The sequence below is a fragment of the Amblyomma mixtum genome, chromosome 6 (genome assembly GCF_055824585.1).
Source record: "Amblyomma mixtum isolate Tamu chromosome 6, ASM5582458v1, whole genome shotgun sequence".
NCBI lineage: Eukaryota > Metazoa > Arthropoda > Arachnida > Ixodida > Ixodidae > Amblyomma > Amblyomma mixtum.
Genome location: NC_143017.1, coordinates 98,004,661 through 98,027,452, shown reverse-complemented (window position 1 = coordinate 98,027,452; position 22,792 = coordinate 98,004,661). Strand labels below are relative to the sequence as shown.

At 46.1% G+C, this 22,792-nt stretch overlaps 1 protein-coding gene across 1 annotated transcript in view; it reads right to left on the bottom strand.

The window, feature by feature from the left end:
* Window positions 1-22,792, bottom strand: part of pHCl-1 (pH-sensitive chloride channel 1) — an 82,923-nt gene that overhangs the window by 50,979 nt on the left and 9,152 nt on the right. The window contains exon 2 of the mRNA XM_089548471.1: window positions 4,783-4,948. Within this exon, the coding sequence (XP_089404597.1) occupies window positions 4,783-4,889 (107 nt within the window). The 5' untranslated portion in view covers window positions 4,890-4,948. The remainder of the gene's footprint in view (window positions 1-4,782; window positions 4,949-22,792) is intronic.

Genomic DNA, 22,792 nt, shown 5'->3' with positions numbered 1-22,792 from the left:
TAAAACGAGTCATATAGCAAGAAGGCTTTACGGTTTCTAAAATTCATTCAAAACTCTTATCTGGACTCCAGAGGGCGGCAGAAGGAGTTAATGACTATATTGGACGACTCTGTGCGCGGCGGTGCAGATCTGCCAGGTTGTGCCTTAAATTCGCGATCATCAAGGGAAGCTGAACAGTTTTTTGAGAATTTCACGATACTCAAGGATTCAAACAGATGAAGCTTGTGCGTTCTGGAAAGTTTTTTTTGCGTTAGAATTTATTATGGTGACGTAATCGACGAATAAAGTCTCTTCTCACAGCGTGAGGGAACTGCGGAGTAGCTTGGTGAGGACGTCAGGGGGATATTTTAAATTTAAGCTGCCTTAACCAATACCCTGACGCGTTGTCAGGTGCCGTGAAACAACTCTGCGCGGGTTTTGCCCTCGGTGGCTTTGTCATTCGTTGAAAGCATCGCGTGACCCGCACCAGAAGCTCTGCGCTGCAGACAAGCTTGAATGCAGTTCCGACTTCATACAGCGATGTAATGTCACCATGTTAGATGCAAGCACAAAAAAACTTCGCACGCTTTACCTGCAACTTTATCACTTTATAATCCTTGAGACTCGTCGAATTCTTAAACTTTTTCAGTTTCCCTGCTTTAATTACCACTTAAGCGCCACTACGGTGGTGCAGTTGTCGGAAGGATAAACGCAAGGCCAATCCTACCCGTAGCTAACAACCTAAACTTAACTCAATCCTTTTCCTCTCAGTGTACAGGAAGGTTAATGCGTATGCGAATGTTCGAAAACAACGTGAAGGGACACAACACAATTTTTTAGGCGACTCCAGAGATCTTGTTTAAGGGAAAGTATTCAAGAGACAGTGCTGAATTGTAGCAACCCGTGCCACTGCGCAAAGTACGACAGCTACTGGCGGTGAAAAAAGTGCACAAAAGCGTCGTCTCCACCAGTGGGAGTTCGAGCCGCTTCCAGAAGTGAAAGATGGCAGTACAACGTACGCACAAAAGCCCGGATCAGCAGACGGCAACGAGGGGAGCCGTCTTCACTGCAAGGGAAAGGAAAGTAGACAAACAACGAAACAAGAAAAAAAAACCTTCCATCTGGAATGTATTTTTGATAAGAACGACCCAGACAGGGCAAGCAGAGTTGCAAGGGAAAAGCGAATTACGTCTACACCGCGCACTACCACTCATGCTCCATGTAGGCGTATATGTACTCTTGGGAGCGCAGAGAGCTCTTGACCACTGCAATGCACGCCGTTCTAGAGGCAAAAAAAAAAAAATGGAGAAAGTTTGGCGCAGAGCTCAGGCCGAGTTATTTTAGCGAGCATATTCTGCAGTACATACGGTTGGCGATGCGGATGTTGCGCGACTGCGCATGCGCAAGAGTGAGTGACCCGTACCGCGGTGCTGGCATAGCTTTGCAAGTGGAATCTTTAGCGAACCTTCGAGATTTCTAGCTCGAAAGGTTTTTGGCTCAGCAAAAAGCGGTCGCTTTAACTTTCTAGGTGATAGCTGGCCCTCTAAGCTTAGCTATCTCTTTGCATCGTGTGACTGCAAAATACCAGTTATTTTTGCATTTCTAAGAGCTGTCTTCAACTAAAGAAAGCGCATTGTTTAGGCGCTACGGTTTCGTAGCCTGCTGAAAGGAGGAGCACTGCACAAGCTTCTATTTAATAGGCACTGCATGTGCTGCAAGAAAACCGCAAGTGAAGGTTAGTTTGAATGTTAAAAGTCGCCGCGAAAATACAGAACAGCTAGATTGTCATTTGTTATTGTTCCTTCGTCATAGAGGGTCACTGACACCGGGTTAGAGCATGTTCGAACCTGATCTTTCACGCGTTACTTCGCAAATAATTTCAATGGGGTGCTAAGCTCTAAATAAAACAATATATAAGCTCTAAATAAGCTCTAAATAAGCTCTAAATATAAGCTCTAAATAAATTCGCTGTACGAATTTTACTGATAGTTGCACTTAAGTAGGAGCCGGATGAATTCTCTAATTTTACATCCTGCACTCGGTTTTGCAGGTATTATTTGAACATTGGCCTCGAGGATTCGCAGTGGGGCAGCAAGGGATCAACTCCAACCCCGAGTCGAAGATCACGGAAGTTGTGTTTCAATGAACTGTCAGCGGTCTGTTCGAGATTCGAATCTCTGTTAGGAAAGTTTACCCGCCCACAATATTAGAGAAGGGCAGTCACTACACCTCTACCTACATCACTACGTTACGAATGCTTACGGGTTTTCCTGCAGGCTGTTACAAATGAAGAGTTTCTTTTCTAAATTACGAAAAATCCAGAAACTGAAAATAGGATAAATTATACACCATTTTGAAGTCGGTTTATTGTTTTATTTGGATTTAAGTCCCAAAGCGACTCAGGCTATGAGGAACGCCGTAGTGAAGGACTCTGGAAATTTCGACCACCTGGGGTTCTTTAACGTGCCCTGACATCGCACAGTACACGGGCTTCTAGAATTTCGCCTCTGTCGAAATTTGACCACCGCGGCCGGTATCGAAACCGCGTCTTTCGGGTCAGCAACCGAGCGCCATAGCCACTGAGCCACCGCGGCGGCTCCATTGTCTTTTGAGAAAGTATGAGAACGAAAGAGGACCCATAATGCCTTGATAACGTGCGTACGAATCTGATTCCAAAAAAAAAAGCGAGTCAAATCCCGGAGATGTACCGATCAAAATGAGCGAAATCCACTAGTGGGAGCCATTTTGTCAGCTTGAGCCTCATAGCTCGGACTGCTTGGAGCCTTGTTTTATCTGTTCCATCTACAGCGCTACCCTCTCATCAGCTGCGAAGCATATTAAGGGATTCGCCGAAGATCTGAACTCAGAGGACTATGATAACGAAGTGATAATTAGATCCGTTGCAGAGGAAGCAAAGATGCGCCTCTGCTACAATGAGCACTAAATGCTTAGTTTTGCACTTCCTATTGGCTTCTCAGATTTATTATTTGCAGCGAAATGGCAGACGAAGGGAGGAAATGACAGGACTAGCCGTTGTTCTGCCGTTTTGTGTCCTCTCGGCGTCTGCCAGTTCGCTACTAATAATGAATTAAAGGTGCTATTGTGAAGTACAATATATTATTGATCCCATAACTCAAGCTGGTTTGCTTTTTCCTTTGCTGAAGAGGGAACAAAAGAAAAGAAGGCTCTAACTTCAGTGCTTGTGACCGAAGCCTGCTATTATTGGTTACTTGCTGGTGTTGGTGAACCCTAACGGTGCCCCTGAATGTTCAGCTTCAGAACAACATGAATGTTTAGCTTGTTTTTCTGCTGAATTCATAAGATGATGATTTTAACCATTATTTCTATAAACAGGGTCTACAATTGATAGTTTACTTATTAAAACTGTAAACATAGGGTTTTATGAACAAAACTGTGTCATATCCAGAGTTTCACGCCGAGAAGTGCAAAGTCCATAAATAAGAAGCTGATATCAACCAAAATTATTTGCATAATTTTGCATTGCACGACGGTGTACATTCGCTCTAACATGTAAAGCATATAACATATTAGCTAGGAAAGCTCTACGCTTTGTGCGGATAAGAAACTTTTCGTTTTTCTCAATTTCTGTTTAGTTGGATTTGGTTCTTTCTAAAAAAAAAAACACAACTCTTAAAATATTAATATTTGTTTGGAATCCTTTATGAAATTAATTATCACGTCGCAATCATCCTCTGGGAAGCGTGTTTCAAGAAAATGGAGAAGGCGCAGAAGGTACGTGCTGGTGACACGATGCTGTCGAAATTCTAGACGCCCAGATCGCCCATCACACCTTCTGAAGCACCGCTCTATACTATGGAAAGCCTTCGTAATAAATCCGTTCACGAGAACGTAGGCCCGTTTTATAAATACCAGAACAAACCAAATGGCCAACCTGATAGCTAGTTCTCCGTTCAAAACGAAGGAAGAAAAGGAAAAAGAGCAAAACGAAGGAAAAATCAAGGGAAAAACTAACCATCTGACTCGGCGGTGAGGAGACCTAGGAGGGGCAGGCTTTGTGCGGTAGCATAGTGATTAGCCGCAGGCTACAGGAGAGCTGCAAGCCGGGACTTGCAAGTTTACGTGAATGTGCAGTATTTGAACACAGCCAACTTGACCTCAGTATCATATGTAAGTGTAATTTGATACATTGTTGTGCTTATTACATATCTGGCTCTGGTATTGGTGGAATTTCATTTTTGCCTCATGGTTTAAACTCCTCTGCGAGTTCTCCGCTAGTTATATCTAACACGACTGCTGACGACTGCAATTTGCATTCCTAGCTTTTCGGACTAAATATTCTGAGAGTGGGGTTTATTGAAGGGAGCTGGGACGACGGGAGCAGCAGGGAAAACAGACCGAGGTCAGCCAGGTCGAGCACAGACACATGCGGCGACGACAATGCCGCTGAAGCGAAGGCTCATCTTCGTCTTGCGCTCAAATGTGTCTCTTCTACTTCACAATGTATAGGAAAGGCCGTTTTTTTGTACATTTTCTCCTGAAAAGTATCAACGGTATAACGGCAGCGCTGCGCTCACGTCCAGCATTACCAGCCTGCTCCAGGCGTGATCTTGGCCTGCTCACGGCACGACTGACATTTAAACTCTGTCTCCGCGCAAAGCGGGACGCAGTCGAGACACAAGACCGGCCGACTTGGCGTGCGCTCGGGACGGAAACAGTGGCTGCGAACGAGGCAACAGTAGGTTTAAAAGGTAAGCAAGCAAAACAACGGGAGCGAGAGAGTGAAGAAAGGAGAGAAGGTTGGGGTCTTCCCTTCACTCTTACCTGATGATGTGCGAGTCAGCCGAGGCTACCGGGAGCGCCACCGGCGGCAGCAGCAGCAGCAGCGACAGCGCTGGCAGCAGCGGCAGCAGCAGCGGTAGCAGCCGCATGACGCCGCCGCCGAGGAGGGGGTCGGACGCAGCCGTCACAGCATGCCGGCCGAGCTGGCCTGCGTCCAGGGGAGAGGAGGAGGGGAGGCCTCTGTCACTCTGTGTCATCCCGGGGGGACGAGGACAAGGCCTCGGCTCAGACCCGGCTCCCTGGGTACTCTAGGAACGGCCGCAGCCTGCCTGCCTCCATCCGCGTTCCCTGCAGCCCGACGAGGGCACCTCGACGGTATACGGACGGCGACGAACGAATCGCAGGAATTCATTTGAAGACCGACAGCTACAGTCGATGCGTGGAGGCTCGTATTTAGAGCATTCGAATGGTGCACACCACACCGAAGGAAGCAAAAGTTGAAAGCAGCTGCTAAGTTTCAGGGGTAATGTTTGCACGCGGATGCAGAACTTGTGCACACAAACCAGAGAGACTGTAGAGCACTGCGTCTTGTGAACTCTGCCAGCTGCTGTTAAATCAAAATTCGTTGCCTAGCCCGCTACTCGGGAGCTGTAGACGAGCGTGAGCAGTGCATGCTGCTGGGTTAGTTTGTGTTACTTTAGCAAACAAACTATGAAAGTTTGTGCGAAATGAAGGACAAAAAAAAAATCGCGCTGGATTAGTAGTCCGAAGATTCCGCGCTCTCTGATGGTGGGATGAGTAGCTGTAGAAGCTGAGACAGTTGAAGCTCAGAGGTATAGAGCGGTGTGCCCGAAACTGACGCGTGCAAATGTTAAATTATGTATATGTTTACTGCGACTTAGGATTTGCGAAGGGCGACATTCCCGCCTTATCGTGATTCGGCGGCCCACGGTAGTAATGTATGACGCTATATGTCAATTTTCTCCTTACGCATTCATGATTAAAGATTTTCGCGAGGCTATTTCATCCCTGTAGTGTGTTGTGAAACTGTAACGGTATCGTAATGCCAAGCACTGACGGAGTGCAGTGGCGAAGTTATAAGCGCGGCGATCTCCTCTCAAAACTGCTCTCTACCGACTATTCGCTCGAGCGTGCACATAGGTTTGGTCGGTGCGCCCCCAAATAACGGTTCTGTTCTGAAATAACCAATGCCAGCCGCGAACACATTTCAAATGACATGATCCGCGAGCTCTTTACAATCGCCTTGGGAAGCCGAGGTGAACCTCATCGTCACAAGTGCCACTGTCAGAGAGTGCATCGTCACTAAATAAGGTTGAAGCTTATGTGATGATGGCTCTCCGTGACGCCATTACAACCATCATGTCAGAGAACCATAGAACAGCGATGCGTTTTTGTTTGTAGTCATTAGCACCACATGATATTCATCTCGTGCTCACATCACCTCTTGGGGTGACATAGGCAAGCCATCACGCGGCGCAGAAAAGGTTTTGCCTGAGATCCACACACAGCGGCAAGAACTGCGGTGCGTTGCATAACTGAATTCGAGTGAATGACTGACATGTTATCCTCTTGATTTGGGCATGACCAAACCCCGTATCCTAGCCATAAATTACTGCGCCTTTTGCGCACTGCTATTCAGGAGGAGCACGCAGTCACGAGTCGGACCAGGACCGCAAGCGCAGACAGGAATAAAGGCTGGCCCTAAGCCAGATGCCAGCGTCACCGATTCGCGACGTCACTTCTCGTAGCCTTGCGCCATGTTCTCTCTGGCGTGGCAAACAACCGAAAAAGCCGGGAATGCCGTCGATCACTACTCTGCCGACCTTTCCTTTCTGTCCCGTCCAACTAAGCCCTCAAACTGCATCGAATGGTATGGTGATTTCGGTTGACTATTGTTACAACATTGACCTCCCAAGTAAATAAAACACGTTTTGGACACTAAATATCGCTCAGTGACTTTGTGAAATTGGGAAGACCTACTCCGCTCACATGCGAACATTTCCTTGCCGCAGTTATGCACCTGTCTACTATGCACGTTCCCGAGTCTGAAATACTCCAGATGCCAGAGCCCATACACCACGTGGACAGGTTCGGTTTACTTTCATGCGGCTGTTGGACACATTGAAAAGGCCGCACAGAGCGATGCAGGAACGGTCAGTACTATATACTTTAGCTGGCACGACACGTCCCTCGTTGTGCTCAGGGAGCGGGTACAGGCTTCCGGCGCCGATGCTTTCCGCAGTGGGAGCAGCGACACAACACAGGCCAACACAGGCAATGAACACAGGCCAAGGACGAGTCAATTTCGGGTGGCATGCAGTGGATGTTTGCAGCCGGCTGAAATCGCCTTGCCGAAGTACATATAAAAGCACCTGAAATCTGGATTTGCGGATGCTATACTCGTACCACTTGTCCCTTGCGTCAAGGGCAGGGTACGCTTCCGTCGCGTTTCCGAATTTCCTCTCTGTCGCGCCCGCTTCGGTCGTGATAGAAAGAAAACTACTAGCAGCTCCTTGAACAGATTTTTTTGGGTGTAAATAGGAGAGTTCAGATCAAGAAAGTAACTTTTAGAAATAAAAGTGGTCAGTTTGGTGCGCTGGATGCAGTGATTTTCCTGCGCACTTTTCTGTTATACTGAAGGCACCACTTAATTCGTGACGATGTTTCTTTTCTTTTTTGTTGACAGACGATTAAGGATTTTTGCCTTGTTTGGCATGAGTGTTGGAGTCATAAACGTCGCTAGCCCTAGGGGACACATCTACAACACAAAGTGCCGGCACAGAGACATTAAAAATCCCAACCCCTACGCTCTTCTATCCCTCCAGAAGTTCAGGCACCTCCCCATATTAATTCCTTCAGAAACCTCTGGTTTATTGATTATTATAGCGACAAACTAGACCTTGCCACGATATGTATAGTCGATTTGCTGTTTTTCGGACTTGCTGTTTTGTCGCTATGGCTTCGTTTGAGTGTTGCTTAACGCCCTTCTTTCCATCGTAAGCCGTTTTGTAATGGTACCTAGAATGACACTGACAATGAGCCACCGCTGCTGGTAGGGTCTCACAAACACGGTCCGTGACTGGCGGAACGCATGTACCACTGGTCGAACTTGGAATCAGACCGTCCACTTGTCAATATGAACTTTACTGAGGCTAAGCACACAACTGTGTGCGCAGCAAACTCGCAGCTTTTTGTGAAAGTGTGCTAATGCTAGCATTGTTTTCTTTGTTTAGAGGAAGTTAACATACTTCATACTACGGCTGGATGCTTCTGTGTGTTAGCTAGCGGGCGCAGTAAACAATACTTCTCTAAATGTGAGCTTGACAGCACATGCTTGACACAGTCATGCAGACAGGCTTTGTCGCCCATTACAGTAAAACTGTATTCTGGGTTCTTGCGCCATGTATACTTAAAATCTCGAAAAAAGACATGTGATTTCATGATACCTCGAGTTCTTGTTCGAGGGAGTGAATTTTTAAATTGCCAGCCATTCTAGTAGTTTGTTCTGAATTTTGTGCACGTCCGTAAAAAGTTACAGCTGGTACTTCGCGTTGCAGAACGGAATATTTAGCTTTCTTGAGACTTCATGGACTGTCGAAGTGGAAGTTTAATTTTTTTTTTCTTAAATACAGACAGTGAGCAGCATCTGGAAGGTTTACAGACAGCGCGCTTAAGCTACTGAACACTGCTGCTCGTTCTCGCAGCTGTTTCCGGTTGAACAAAGGTGCGTGTTCAAAGAGGAAAGAAATACAGAGACTATAAGAAATGAGAATGGCTGGAGTGATGGCACGCGAGGAAGCAATCGCTAATAAAAATGCTTGCTGATCCCTCTGTAACCCCTGGCCATCTCACGGTAAGCGCTATTTGGGTCATGGAATAGTCTGTTTTTTTTTTTTTTGAACTCTTCAGTATGGAAATTGCTAATTGCGGTCGAACGGGCAAGTATGCAACTTGTATAGTTAGCGTATCCTGGCTGTAGAGAAAGGACGGATGCATTGAGAGTGAAGATGTGACGCTCTGTGCACAGCATGAAACAAAGTACGGATCTTATTCACAAGGATCACAGTAGAAGAACACTGTAAGTGAGAGATAGGGTCGATATGCGCTAGTAGGATCACTACTCGCCTTACTACTAGCATGAACTCTCAGAAGACACATAAAATGAATAGAAGGGAACGCTATGTCGTATATTTTTTTGCGCTTGCTATGCCCCATGCCGAAGTTAACTCTTACTACACAAAGGGGACGGATCCTTGTATTGGGAATCCTAACTCATGTCGGCTTTCGTTGAATCAGGCTATTGTGCTGAAAGTGTTTGAAGAAAAAAATTATACGTATTTTTTTCTTTCGTGCTTCGTAGCAATATTCTCAGAGGATTTGTGAAAAGCTGGCGACAACGTGATATTATTGACGTTCTTGTATTAATAATAATAATGGTTTATTTCGTCCAACTGCTTACAAAGCGTACATTCCCGCACCGCTTAAGCACTGTTGTGCTTGTCTGCAGAGCCAGCAGCCAGCGAAATACACATGTTTTCTTGGTATCTTCCATAGAACTAAGTCACTGGCTTGACAATCTTATCAAAGCACAACGTAAAAACAAGCCCACATGTTACCGTCGTCGCTATCTGGACAGCGGAAATTTCTTAAGTAAGGCACAAGATCATTCACAGTTTTCGTACACAGGCGCGACATGTCACCATCGTTAATCTGTGGACAGATTGAATTTTGTTAGTAATTAAAGAATTGGGCAAGCATACACAGATACACTGCATCTTCTCTACGACACAGGGAAATTCCATAAGCAAACAAAGTAAAAAGGCCATTATATATATTTACATTTCTAGACACTTGAATAAAGAAAATGAAATAGTGAATGTGGAAATATACAACGTAACACATATACAGCATTTCATGTTAAGGTGCAAACCTTTTATAGATTTTTAAGGAAAACATCCTTTAGTACTCGTTTTACCTTTTTTATCGATGTATGGTTGATCTCGACATCGGATAGTTTATTGAATAATGCAGGCACATAGTAAGCTCTGCACCGTTTGCCATACTTTGTATAAATTCTGGGGACGCTGAATCGTTCTATGTTTCTTAAGGTGAACTTGCTTTGAGGCTTCTCTGACTTAAACATATTGTCGTAATAGAACCAATTAATTCTAAGGGAACAATTCTAAGGGAAGCAGAGGACAATTCCAACTTTCGTCCTATCCCTGTTGGTGTTTGTCCAGCTGAAATACGCATTTACAGCCGAGGAAATTGATTTCAAAATTTTCCCGTTCCTCGATACGCACTCTTGACGTTCATATCAAAAGGACTCCGTGATAACTGTTTTAAAGATAATGGAGGGGCTGTCTATCCTCAGAGATCCGCGATTAAATTGTCTTGACCCACCGCAGTTTGCTTGCGAAACTAGCCGGGGGTGGCGACATCTGTATCTCATGCTTGTTGCGTTTTTAAGCTTACGAAAGTCATGTTTAATGTTAAAGTGGTCTTTATAATTCGAACTAGGCAAAGTTTAAATTTGTCGTCGGCGTCACTTTAATGGTTTTGTGGCTAATTCGTTGTACTGGTCGGTGCTACGGTCTCCTGAATCTTCTCTACTACAACATTATGAGCACTCTGATGCTGTACGACCAGTTTTCTCCACAGAACAAGTTCAATTAGCCTCTAATAGCATTTTTTTTTCTTATATCTTGGCGAACAAATTCGAAAGAATTGCATGAGTCATTCATGTTGGCTTTACTGCTCTGCTACAGGCCAAGCAAAACGAGATAACGGTGACTTCTACCATCGTGGACCTTTTCTGGAAATCTAGAATTTCTTTTTTCTTATTCATTTCATGGTGATGCTCTGTAAAGTGTTGAAGCATCAGGTAAGTCGTGAAAGAAATGAAGAAAGTTAAATGCGAATGCGCAATCCGATGCCACACAAAAAACATTGCCAGCCACGGAAACATTCAGCAAATTCCTATTAAACTCGAACCAATCTCGCTCAAACTTCTTTGTTCAAAAAATTTATTTCGTCGCTCTTTGTCCGTGATTGCTGTGCAGTACCCTAAACAAAAATCGACGGAAAAGGAAGCTCTGCACGACAGGTGAAGGGCGAAAAAAGATGTTTCAATTAGACAAATGCGTGCTGCCATCAATGTAAGGTCCTACGAGCGCACTTACTCTTTATTGCGTTCCCTGTATACTCGTCTTGTGCCCGACTCTAGGAGATGCACTTGTAAGCATGGATTTGATAGTGAGGAACTTCAGAGTTTTTTCGCTTTTGTATAATGGCAGATGCTGTTCATTCGTAGAAAACAAACATCGTTCGTTAGTTTCTTTGCACGGCAGTACATTTCGTGCAGTGCTGTTTTATCTCTGGAGGCAGGCAGGTCTTTTGTGCACTGGGTCGATGAACGCATTCGCTGTGCAAGGTATTGCAATCGCAAATGCTGGCGCGTCAGCTTCGTGCTCCGGGTTCGTTCATTATTTAATGCGCGTAGCCCTGAAAGCAATCACTTTAAGAGGTAGCTTTGGCTTGGGCCCGAACTCCAGTTTTCCTATTTGAATGCGCGGGGAAGACAAGTATTTTCATTTGATGGTCCCTGTACCGATTTAGATTATATGCGCTGAACTTAAGAGACGAGGATAAATTGTAACGATTAGTACGAGTGAAAATCTAGTTTAGGCCTTCGACATTGATACTGTATTATAGTGAAGTAAAACGAACTTTTGGGCAAGTTGGTTGCTTAGATTAGACATAACTGCAGCGCGAAGAAAACAACCACATAGGGAAAGACCACAATCAAGACACGGCAGCGTTTCTCCGTGTCTTGAGTGTGTTCTTCCCTATGTGGTTGTTTTTTTCACGCTGTAGTTATGTGTAAACTAATATAGTGAAGATTGTAGAATCTTAAAATATTTTTCTTCTCAGTAGTTGTGTAAAACTAGAAGCAAGGTCGGCAGATTGCGCCTCTTAAGCTATTTTGATAAAAGAACAAGGGAGGGGAAAACCTCAGGTTGCTTGGCTCAAGCAACCTGAGGTTTTCCCCTCCCTTGTTCATTTTGTGATCACAAAGGACCATCTGCCCCACCCTCTCTATATTTTGATAAATGACTTTTGTGCTTTGAAATATGTTGTACGTGAAATAAAAACGTCGGTTGCATCAATTTCAAAAACGCCTCTTGAGAAAAAAAATAGTATGGACTATAAAACCTCAATTAAATGGCCAGTTATGTCTGGTTTGAGCGTCGTTACAGATGTGGTTTAACAAACCGTGATATCAGCTTTTATTGCCGAGATATGTAGGTAAAAAATGAAATGCAGAATCTTGATATTCTTAAAAAGAAATTTACGACCTAAATAAAAAGATTTCTCGGAAAATTACTACATATTAGCCTGCTTTTTTGAGTACAGTTAGGTTGTCACATGATATCAACTGCGGACACAAAAAGTTGTTGCACTGTTGGCGCGCATTTAAATAGGGGCCCTCTCCCTCATTCCTCAGTTAAAGCGTCCTGTTGAACATTGCTTAAATTTGGAAACTGGGGTTTAATGTCTCGAAGCCGCACATGAGCCATAAGGAAGGATTTTACTTTATGTTCACAGATCGCTGGGAGTCCACATGCAACTCTAGGTGCAGTTGTGCAGCGGTAAAGCGATGTGCCACTGGCCTGTCAGGTAGCTGTTTCAAACACAGCCACCTGCGGGGCTTGTGAGACCCCGGATGTTCTGCCGAGCAACCCCTCGCGACCAATCATTATTTTACCTTTTGATGACGTCACATGGTTCGCACTGCACCACGCGAGACCGCTGATAGTGGTCGCCGTTTCCGCATGCACAGACCGTTCTACGCTAAAACATTAATAAACTTATTAGTGTTACTCAAACAGTGGAGAAAGAATTAGTATTGCGATGGAGCCTGATTAAGAAACGACTTAACATGCAATGGAGGGGAAAGTAATATGCAGGCCGCCATAAAAAGCTGACTTTATCGCTTACAGCCGATGCATTCACATGCTGATCTAGCAAGGCATGCTGGGAATGTGATTCAGTTTCTTAACTGGAATTCCTGAAAAACTCTGGCAGTCGGTGCGAGTCGCCTAAAGTGAGATTTTGTCACTGGTGGCTTCCGCTGTATGAGCGAAATATAGTGAGAAGGCCCTCTGATTGGGCATCGCCTTCTGGTGCACCACTCTCCACTAACGCCGTCAACACCGAAAAACCCCCTTGATACATCTTTCGTAATAAAAATACTAGAACAACAATGCGCACAACGTGGCCGCCATGATATTGCAAAAAGTGCTGAAATAAATCTACTAGCGGAAAATAATTTCTCCTATAGGTAAGAAGACCGCATTAGCCGTCAGAAGTCTCTCTAGACGTGCGCGCGCTGTAGTGCTACGATAAGTACGAGTAGTTGACATTCTCTACTTGAAAAAGTGGGACTGGGCGTGACAAGCGCAAGCTCTTTTTCGCTCCACACAACTGACTAGAGCTGGCTATAGATTTGTTGAGTTTGATAGGGAATGTATCGAAAATACTGAAAGCATGCTCATTAAAGTAAAAATAAAATATTTTTCTGCGTTAATCATATAACCAGCGTTGACATTCTGGATCTGTTCTCAAGCACCGTCACAGTTCTCTCTTCATTGCTTTTTGCACAGGCGCTACCTACGGCTCATTGGGCATCGCGTTCTTGTTCGTCAATGCACCGTGCGCCCGTACCGCAGGTACGATGGAGTGGTAGCCCCAGATGCAAAAAGCAGTCCAGCGATCCATATGACGACGTACAGGTTGAAAAGCTCCTCATAAAAGAGGTTAGGCCGAAGAAGAGGGCAGCTGATTGAAAAGACGCGTGGGTATGTGCCATGTCTACAGAGGTCAACAACAACAAGACGTAGTTCTAGTGACGTGGCGTTCTTTTAGCGGATTTTCCAGGAGAGAGACACGGTTCCGCCACTCCATGCTGGATCTTCCCGGTCCCAGCGAGAGCACTGTCACGCCCACATTCCTGCTCCGGCCTTCAACACCGGCCTCAGTGCTTCGCACCCCCAGGCCTCCTCAACACCGTCTGCAGCGGCCCGCTATCCGAAGAAACGGGAGAGCACGTACGGACAACCAGCGAATCAAATCTCAGGCCTTATCTGACCGCTATGCGAGGTTTCGCTTCGGAACATGTCAGTCACATCTGTAAGGCTCGGGCCGCGTGCCCTTCCGTCGCAACCGCTCGATTCAGGTACTCGACTGCCTACACCTTGCCGCCTGTCCACGAGGGTACGAATTTCTAAGCGTGCACTGTCACCACGGGGCATAGCCACTGCGGGTAGGCGACTGTGCTGCGGCCCTGGCTAGGAGGACTGGCTGCGGTTCGTGGCCCGGGAACTCCTGTGGAGCAGCTTGTTCCAAGCGATCTGTAAGGATCGATCTCTGCAGCCCCAGCACAGGCCCATCTCAGCATCATCAGAGCTCCCATCACAGCCTCATCAGAGCCCCCACCACAGCCCCAGCACAGCACCATCACAGCCTCAGCAGAGCCCCCATCACCGCCTCATTAGAGCCCCCATCACAGTCCCAGCACAGCCCCAGTACAGCCCCAGTATAGCCCCATGACAGCCTCATCAGAGCCCCCAGCACAGCCCCAGCACAGCGCCAGCACAGCCTCAGCACAGCCTCAACAAAGCCCTATATTTGTCAACAAACGTGCTTGGCACTGAGCCGCAGCACAGCGGGCCTTTCAGGCGAATGCGAACGGCAGTGAACAAGCAAACGCAGCCGCTACAAGCACACTTGTAGCGGCACTCCTGGCCCTTATGGAGCGTGTAACGATGGTGGAGTATTCTAGTGCACTACAGTTTTACTAGCGGATGACCACTGTGATTTAGACACGCGGCTAAGGAATGCAACCATCAATGCATCTTTTGCGTCAGATCTGGAGGCGGCACTGTGGAACCGAGGCATTGATTAGCTCAAACTATAAAGCATCCAAAGCAGTGTGCGGATAGCGACATGGACTGGGCTTTCTACCATCGTCTTCTCGTGACGCGAAGGAAACAAGATTTACATGATACTAGAATATAACGCATAGGTTATGGCAGATTGCGGAATTACGCGAAAGTATATAATTTATTTATTTATTTATTATTATTAGTACCTCAAATTCCCCTTGGTGTGGGGTATTACATGAGGGATGGGCATAATGTTCAAGTGAAGACTGGTTCGATGGCAGTCTTGAAGGAATGTGGGTCGGAGTGGTGCACAGCGTCGACAGGCAGTTTGTTCCAGTCCCGAGCGGTCTGAACAAAAAACGAACGAAGATGGGCTGTGGTCTGTGCTGGGGGCGGATAGACGGCTTTAGGGTGGCTGGTGCGGCTTGACTGTCGATGAAGTGGTAAGATTGCTGAAACATTGAGTGGCGTATGGTAGAACTTGTGAAAAAGGCACAGCCTGAAGATGCAGCGTCGCTTTTCAAGATTAGTAAGATTAGCCCGTGATTTGAGTGCAGTGACACTGGAATGATAAGAGTAGTCTGAGAAAATAAACCTGGCAGCGCGATTGTGTAGAGCTTCGAGGGTGTTAGAAAGATTAGCTTGATGGGGATCCCAGACTGAGCATGCGTATTCTATTTTAGGTCTGATAAATGTAAGATAAGTAAGTGTTTTCACGGATGCAGAGGCTAGGCGCAAGTTTCGACGGAGGCGACCAAGAGTGGGATTGGCTTCGTTAGTAATGTTCATTATATGCTTTGACCAGGTTAGTGTATCTGAAAGGGTGACGCCAAGGTATTTGTAAGAGTGGACAGATGAGATTACCGAGCCACAAATGGTGTAACGTGATGCCTGATAGTTTTTCCGACGGTGAAAAGAAAGCAAAGACGTTTTCTTAGTGTTTAGGCACATTAACCATTTGTCGCACCAAGTTTCAATTCGTTTAACGTCATCCTGTAAAATTCTAGAGTCAGAGGTGGTGTGGATGGGGCGATAAAGTACGCAGTCGTCTGCGAAAAGGCGGATGTTAGAGGATATGTTTCTAGGCAGGTCATTAATATAAATTAGAAACAGCAATTAGAAATAGCAACGTACATACTCTCCGACACACATCTATTGTGACGCATTTATGGGTGTTTATATCTGCTTATGTGTCCCGTGTGTACGCAGCTATTCTTTCCCGTAATGATGTCAGTGTTTGCGACGCGATGCCGCGACAATATGACGCTAACTGGGGCTAGAACGCAACCATCAATGCTTCCTTTGCGTCAGGTCAGGAGGCGGCAGTTGCGGAACCGGGGCATCGATTAGCTCAATAAACTATAAAGAATCCTAAGCAGTGTGCGGACAGCGACATGGACTGGGCTCTCTGCCATCGTCTTCTCGTGACGTGAAGGAAACAAGATTTACATGGTACTAGAATATAACGCATACATTATGGCAGAATGCGGAACTACGCGAAATTATATAATTTCTGCTGCATATGACGTAGTACATACTTTCCGACACACATCTATTGCAAAGCATTCAAGGCTGTTTATATCTGCGTGTGTTCCGTGTGTACACAACCATTCTTTCCCGTAACGATGCTAGTGTTTGCGACGCGATGTCGCGACAATTTGACGATAACTAGTAATTCGCTGTCCGCGAAGACCGATAACGTTAAACCGGCCGTCGTATACCAGCTTTATAGTCTCTGCTCGAACGCAGACACGCGGACGGAAAGGCTTAGCGGACGCTAGATCGAGCAAATCCTGTATTACTAGTGAGTTTCTTTGGCCGCCATAATGCATGTTGACCGTCTACGTTCCGTTAAATCTTGTTTGGTGACCGCTAGATGACCCCGTTGAAATTACGAGCGGTGCTATGCATGAGTTGCTTTAGTGCGGATGTAGTTGGCAGATATATGCGGCCGTTTGGAGAAAAATGAAACTACGAATCTCGCCTTTATGTGAAAGATCCTTTAACAATGTTAATAAAAGAGGTTATTTAGGTCACATTCTTTCTTTCTTTATTGTGGATATCAGTTGGGTGACCCAAGTAGGTCTTAAGTTAAGAAATACTTTTATTAGCTTCTGATGCCCGAATATAAAATGGTCTTCAACACGGAAGATTTGTTCTTAGCACTCTTTCTTTTTAACTAAATCTATCGTACAGGCTAATGATGAACTTACGAAGGTCATTATATACAACAGTTTCAGGCGTTATGCTTCCGTCATCAACACACGTCTCTGGCTTTAGGTTTAAAATACAGAAGTGACAATGCTATATTTAACATACGTGCTGTTTGAAACTTTTATTTAGTTTTTTGCGTTATTTGACTTTCAGTAGGTAAGGTCACCATTTCTCATCTCAGTTAACAGATGACGTAGACGTAAATTTCACATGTTTTAAGTATGTTCTTGCGCTTCCTAAGATACGTCTGTTAGTGAAAATGTCATGTGGATATGCATTGATGGCTTTATTACGAGATTTTTACTGTCTGCGTCATTTCTACTAGTCAGTGTCTACGACGTACAGATATATACTCCATAAAGTGTCGAAATAAAGTGGACGAAATGGGCTTGCGCAGCGCATGTAAGGCAAATGCAATATAACCGCTGGTCCTTAAGGGTGTGAAGTGGATTCCGAGAGAAGGCAAGCGTAGCAGGAGGTGGCAGAAATTTAGTGAAGCGGATGAGATTAAGATGTTTGCGGGAATACAATGGCGGCAACTGGCGAAGGACAGGGTTATTTGCAGAGACATGAGAGAGCCTTTGCCATGCAGTGGGCGTGGTCCGGCTGCTAATGATGATGAAAGTGTGAGTGACAACGTGCACTTAGACGTGTTTGTCCGATTCAGCACTTTTAGTGGCTTCTTTTCTTAGCGTTATGCAATGTGCGGATAGAAATCGCTTGAAAAACTATTGAGTTTCAAGACCAACTATGCAGTTATAGCTGTGGCAACTAAGAGAACCGTTTCGTACTAAAATAAAACAAAAATTGAATGAGTTCGTGCGCATTATACCAGTTGTTTACAATAAGAAATATTGTATCATTGCATTATATAGCTTTGGGTTGCAGATTAAACACTCAGATATGCAAAGAAATGGTGTGGTAAAGAAAGGAGGACGACAGCTGAATTGTTCGCTAGTTTCGTAGTTTGTCAGTTCCTTTTTTCGTTTTCTGGCACAACTACCTTTCTCGGTGTTACAAGGTAGTCTTAGCGCAATACATATATAACGCATATTATCCTTAGTTAACCATGCGTCAATGCGCTTTTTCGAAGAAGTGCGCGCCGTTGAGGTCTACTTTTAAAAATTTTTATTGATGCAACGACTGCTAATCCCGTGCAAAACAAGCGACCAAGGGCAGTAAACAGTTGAAAAAAAAATCAAAACAAGTTGAAAATAAAGCTGATAGTAACTGTAGAAAAATTATAGGTGTAACGTTAAGAGATCGGAAGCTGGTGAGGTGGGTGTGGGAACAAACGAGAGCTAATGACATCCTAGCCGAAATCAAAATGAAGAAGTGGGCTTGGGTAGGGCATGTAATGCGAAGGCAAGATAACCGATGATCCTTAAGGGTAACGGAGTGGATTCCAAGAGAAGGGAAAGCGCAGCAGGGGGCGGCAAAAAGTTAGGTGTGCGGATGAGATTAAGACGTTTGCGGGGATACGGTGGCATAAAGTGGCGAAGGACAGGGTTAATTGGAGAGACATGGGAGAGGCCTTTGTCCTGCCGTGGGCGTAGTCAGGCTGATGATGATGATGATGATCAACTGTTTTAGAGACGTTGCATGATCTGGCCCGCGCCCCAGGCCTTTTTTGTGAGTCATCTGTGGGAAAAATAGACGGCGCGAAGTATCCCGTCGGCACGAATGCCGCCTGCGCCTGTACGAGGGGGGATCGATGGCGGACCGCCCTTCATGCGGCAGACGCTTTTACACCCGACGCGCTTCTTGCCATTGCTCCCCAATGCCCATTTGGGCAACGGCGAATGACCGGTGATGAAACATCGGCACAAACAATCGCAGCACTTTATCTTTCTCTCTCACTCCGGGCGTATCAACACGCATTACGAAATGATTTCGGCAGAAGCTCACGCAAAGAACTTGCGCCCGCACAAAAAACAAAAAAAAAAAAACAGGAAAAACGTGGGTGGCGCTGCGTCTGCTGAGAACGCATCGCTTAGTGTGTGAATGTTTTCGACGCGTGCGCTTTATCGCCCACGCAAACATGTCTTACCCGCCGCAGTGTCTGAACGGCTCGGGCATTCGGTTGCTGAGCTCGGGTCGTCGTGATCGAACCATGGGCAAGGAGGCTGAATTTAGACGGCGGCGCAATGTGAAAATGCCCTTGCGCTGTGCGATGTCAGTGCGCGTTAAAGATGATCCCTGGGAGTCTAAAATTATCTGCTCCTTCCAACACGGCGTCTCTGATAGCCCACGTGCAGATTCGGGACGTTAAAACTCTGCATACCAGAGAGCAATGCTGTGTTCGCGCACATCTTCCAAAAACTCCGCCCCGCGCATGCACTGCAGGGATTAACTAGCATCCTGTTCGACGCATTCGTGTAGTTCGAAGCAAAAGCTGCGTTGCTCAGACCTTGCAAGACACAGTCGGGCCAGGCTAGGCCACTCGCTGAAACAAGAGCTTCGGTTCGTGTTAGTGGCGACGCAGCTGCAGTCTACAGCGCGCCAATTCCGGCGCTAATTGTTTCAGTGCTTCGTCGTCGAGATCGGTGCGACGGCTCGGTTTCGCTTGCAAAGGATCCCCCCGTTCCTCTCTTCCACTCCTTTTTTCCCCTTGCTAGACGTTCGGTGTGTAAACAAATTATCCGAGGTAATTGGATTAGTGCCGCCGCTCTTGCCTCGCTAACAGCGAACAGCGGAGCAGATCGAGAACGATGTATTCTCTCTTTACCCCGAAAAAGCATGTAGCCGGCGCCCAGGGCGACAGCTGTCGTGTGATGGCTCTGGAATGGCTGCTGAAGGCTTCTGCCGCGAGCTAATTGCGTGTTTCGAAAGGATGAAACAACCCACACTGATCATCATCATCATCAAGTTGGCGCATTGCGGTTGCGTAAATGCATACCGTCACACGTGCAGCGCGAGGCGCTCTTTTCGCAATTAAGGTGGAATAAACCTGATGATAAGCAGCTTTATGAGGGAACGGAACTGATGTGCGTGCGCTGTGATCGCAGGTCATGATAGTCGCCTGCTTTGAAAGGGATACGCCGGGCTAATTGAAGCTGGCATGTATCGATAGAATAAAGCGCTAAAATAATAAAGGGACCACTGTCGCTAAAAACAGAGCTTTTAAAAGGTAAAAAAAAGTTTGGGGAAAAAAAATAAATATGCTTGTCGCCACCACCGGCCCATTTCTCAAGTAAACTTGGGTGTGTACAAATGGTTTCTGGCCACGAATCTCAGAAGCTGGGCTACGCTAACATTCACTTCAAAACAGTGATCACGGAGTCCATTCCGGCTACTCGTCATTACTTTGAATTGAATGTCGAGGAAATATTTAAATACAATCTTGTCAGCAATAAATGCACTCTTCGCTGCCGGATGAACATCAACATATCCAAAAATACGAATAGAATCAATTTAATTAAGAATAAAGCCTGCATGGTGTTGCATTCAAACAACGTAGCACCAGTTTAAGGCCGCACAGTGAATTCCGCACCAGTGTGGCGACAGTTTTAATGCCGCATGCTTAATCTGCTATTAGCAGATTATAAGACAAGCACCTACCCTAGAATTCAAAGTTGTGGAACTCATGACTGCAGAAATGCTCTGGCTATTCTTAGTTTGGTATGAATTCTAGGAAGACGTCAAGGTTTCATAATGAGAAGGTTTAAACCCGCACGCCCACAGTGCATTCATATAGGTATTGAAACCTTGCTATAACTGAACTTAAATGACCTTGGTACCGGCGTCTTCCGGCCTCATTGACCGTGGGGCCACTAAGCCAGCAGATTATAACGAAATTAATATATGCTTTAAGAGAGAAACGTAGTACTTCTGCCTAGTTATTTGTGAAGTCGCTACCAAAGTATAATTCAAATAGGTGGCGGCAGAAGAATCTTTTATATTGAAGAAAATATTGCCTGTTGAACTTAGGTTAACAACAATAATTGATAAAACTGTATATTGGTGTGAGCAACCATCAATTTGATGGCGTATGAAGCAATTTAACTAGCTCTTCCAGTTCAAGACTCAGAGGACCGGCACCTACCTACCTTTGTTCGCCCGCATCATCAGCTGACGGCTAGTTTTGACTAGCGCAAAGCGCTGCAAGTATTGTGATTTATTGCTCCGTCTTACGTCACATGGCGACCCCGACGACACCCGCCGCCACTGCATAACATTCCCAAATTTTCGCTGGCGGCAATCACTGTCCTAGGTAGGCATGTCCACGTTTCTGAGAGGTCTCGCTTGTTTGCGGAAGCGTCTATGAATATAACAGAACAAAAGAAAAAGCCTAAGGTTCACCACGCTGAAGACTCGGCGCCATCCAAGCTCATCAAGACTAACGGCCATCAAGATCTTTCGGTCCCTTTATGGTCTTTCTTTAGCCGTGGGGAAGGGGCATACAACCACCATAAAGATAACGAGGATAAATCCCGTTTAATCTGCCGACGCTGGAAAGAGCGACAGCATCCTGTCCTGGACAGCGTCCCATGAACTGGTGACGTGGTGCCTGGCGACCAGTGTGGAGACGAAAGAGATATCGATGCGAGCACGGCACGGTCTCAAAATGGCGCGACGCCAGCAGGAAACCTTTCGAGGCACAGCGGTACCAAGCAATGCGACGGACTGTACGATCCCGCAAAATAAAGCAACTCCAGAGTGGCCTGGGCATCGCAAGGAGCTCAATTCCCCGCCTCCTACGCGACGTCGTCCCAATACTGCGCTTCCCGCTGCTCTGTTGACCCTCGGCGACGAGTGTAAACACAGAGGCGCCTCAATTACCCCCGCGGCGGCTGCCTCACGCCGGGCGACGAACGAGCGCCGTTTCCGGGCCGCAGGCGCTCTCCTCTGCCGACTGCCGGGCTTGAGGAACAAACGGCACCTTTGGCGCACGGAAGAGGACTCCTGGAAGCCCGGAATGAACTTCCCACGCCAAGCTGCTCAATAGAGACAGTGTGATGTGTGCTAGCCAATGGGGTCCCGGATTTGCGCTTTCACTCTTCGTTGGAGAAGTCTGAAAGCGCTGCAAGGGTTAGTCTTTTGGGAGCTAGCTGTGTCACCACGACCATTATTCGCTCAAAGAGCAGCCATTGCTGCGTTAAAGGCAGTTTATCTACGCATGGACTGTTTGTTGTCGTTAGCACTGATTGCGCAGCGAGTCTCATTTTATACATTTTTTTGGCTTACAGTGCGCACAGTGTTTTGAAGAATACTTAGCGTTTGTTTTGGAGTCCCATCTGACTTCGAGGATGCATGCCATTTAATAGCAGTAGTCACAACGCATGCATAAAAGTTAGGAAATGAACTGGGGTAAAAAGGGGATTTGGAAGCTTCCCATTTTAAAGAGGTGGTGCACGTTAAAGGGCCTTAGCTAAGCAGTCAAAAGCGATACGGAGTGCTACACTTTATTTGTCTCGTAACCTACGGTAGTGCTGTGGAACGAGGAAATCCATTAACATGAAGTTTATAAGGATGTTTTTAAGGATGTCATCAGAGTGGTAGCGTTGCCTGCCAGCGTAGTACTGCAATTTTACGGCGTTAGCATTATAGCCCTCTTGTGGCGAAAAGGCCGTGGTCTGTGCGTCCGTGCGAAGCCTCCAGCTCCCGCACCCCTATCGGATCGGAGCATATCGGGGCACTCGGGAGACTCATGGCCTGAGTCGTTCTGGGCCTTTATCTCCATAAACCGAACCGAACCTAATTTATTTATTCGTTTATTGTCATTTCAGCGGAGTTGTTGTGGAGTAAGTACTACATGATTATCCCTGACTAAAGCATTTTAAATTCTGGCAGGAACGCCACTTTCGTTCTTTTTCCCCATTAGGGAGAAAAATTAGGGAGAAGAACAGTATACTTAGAAGCAAGAAGAA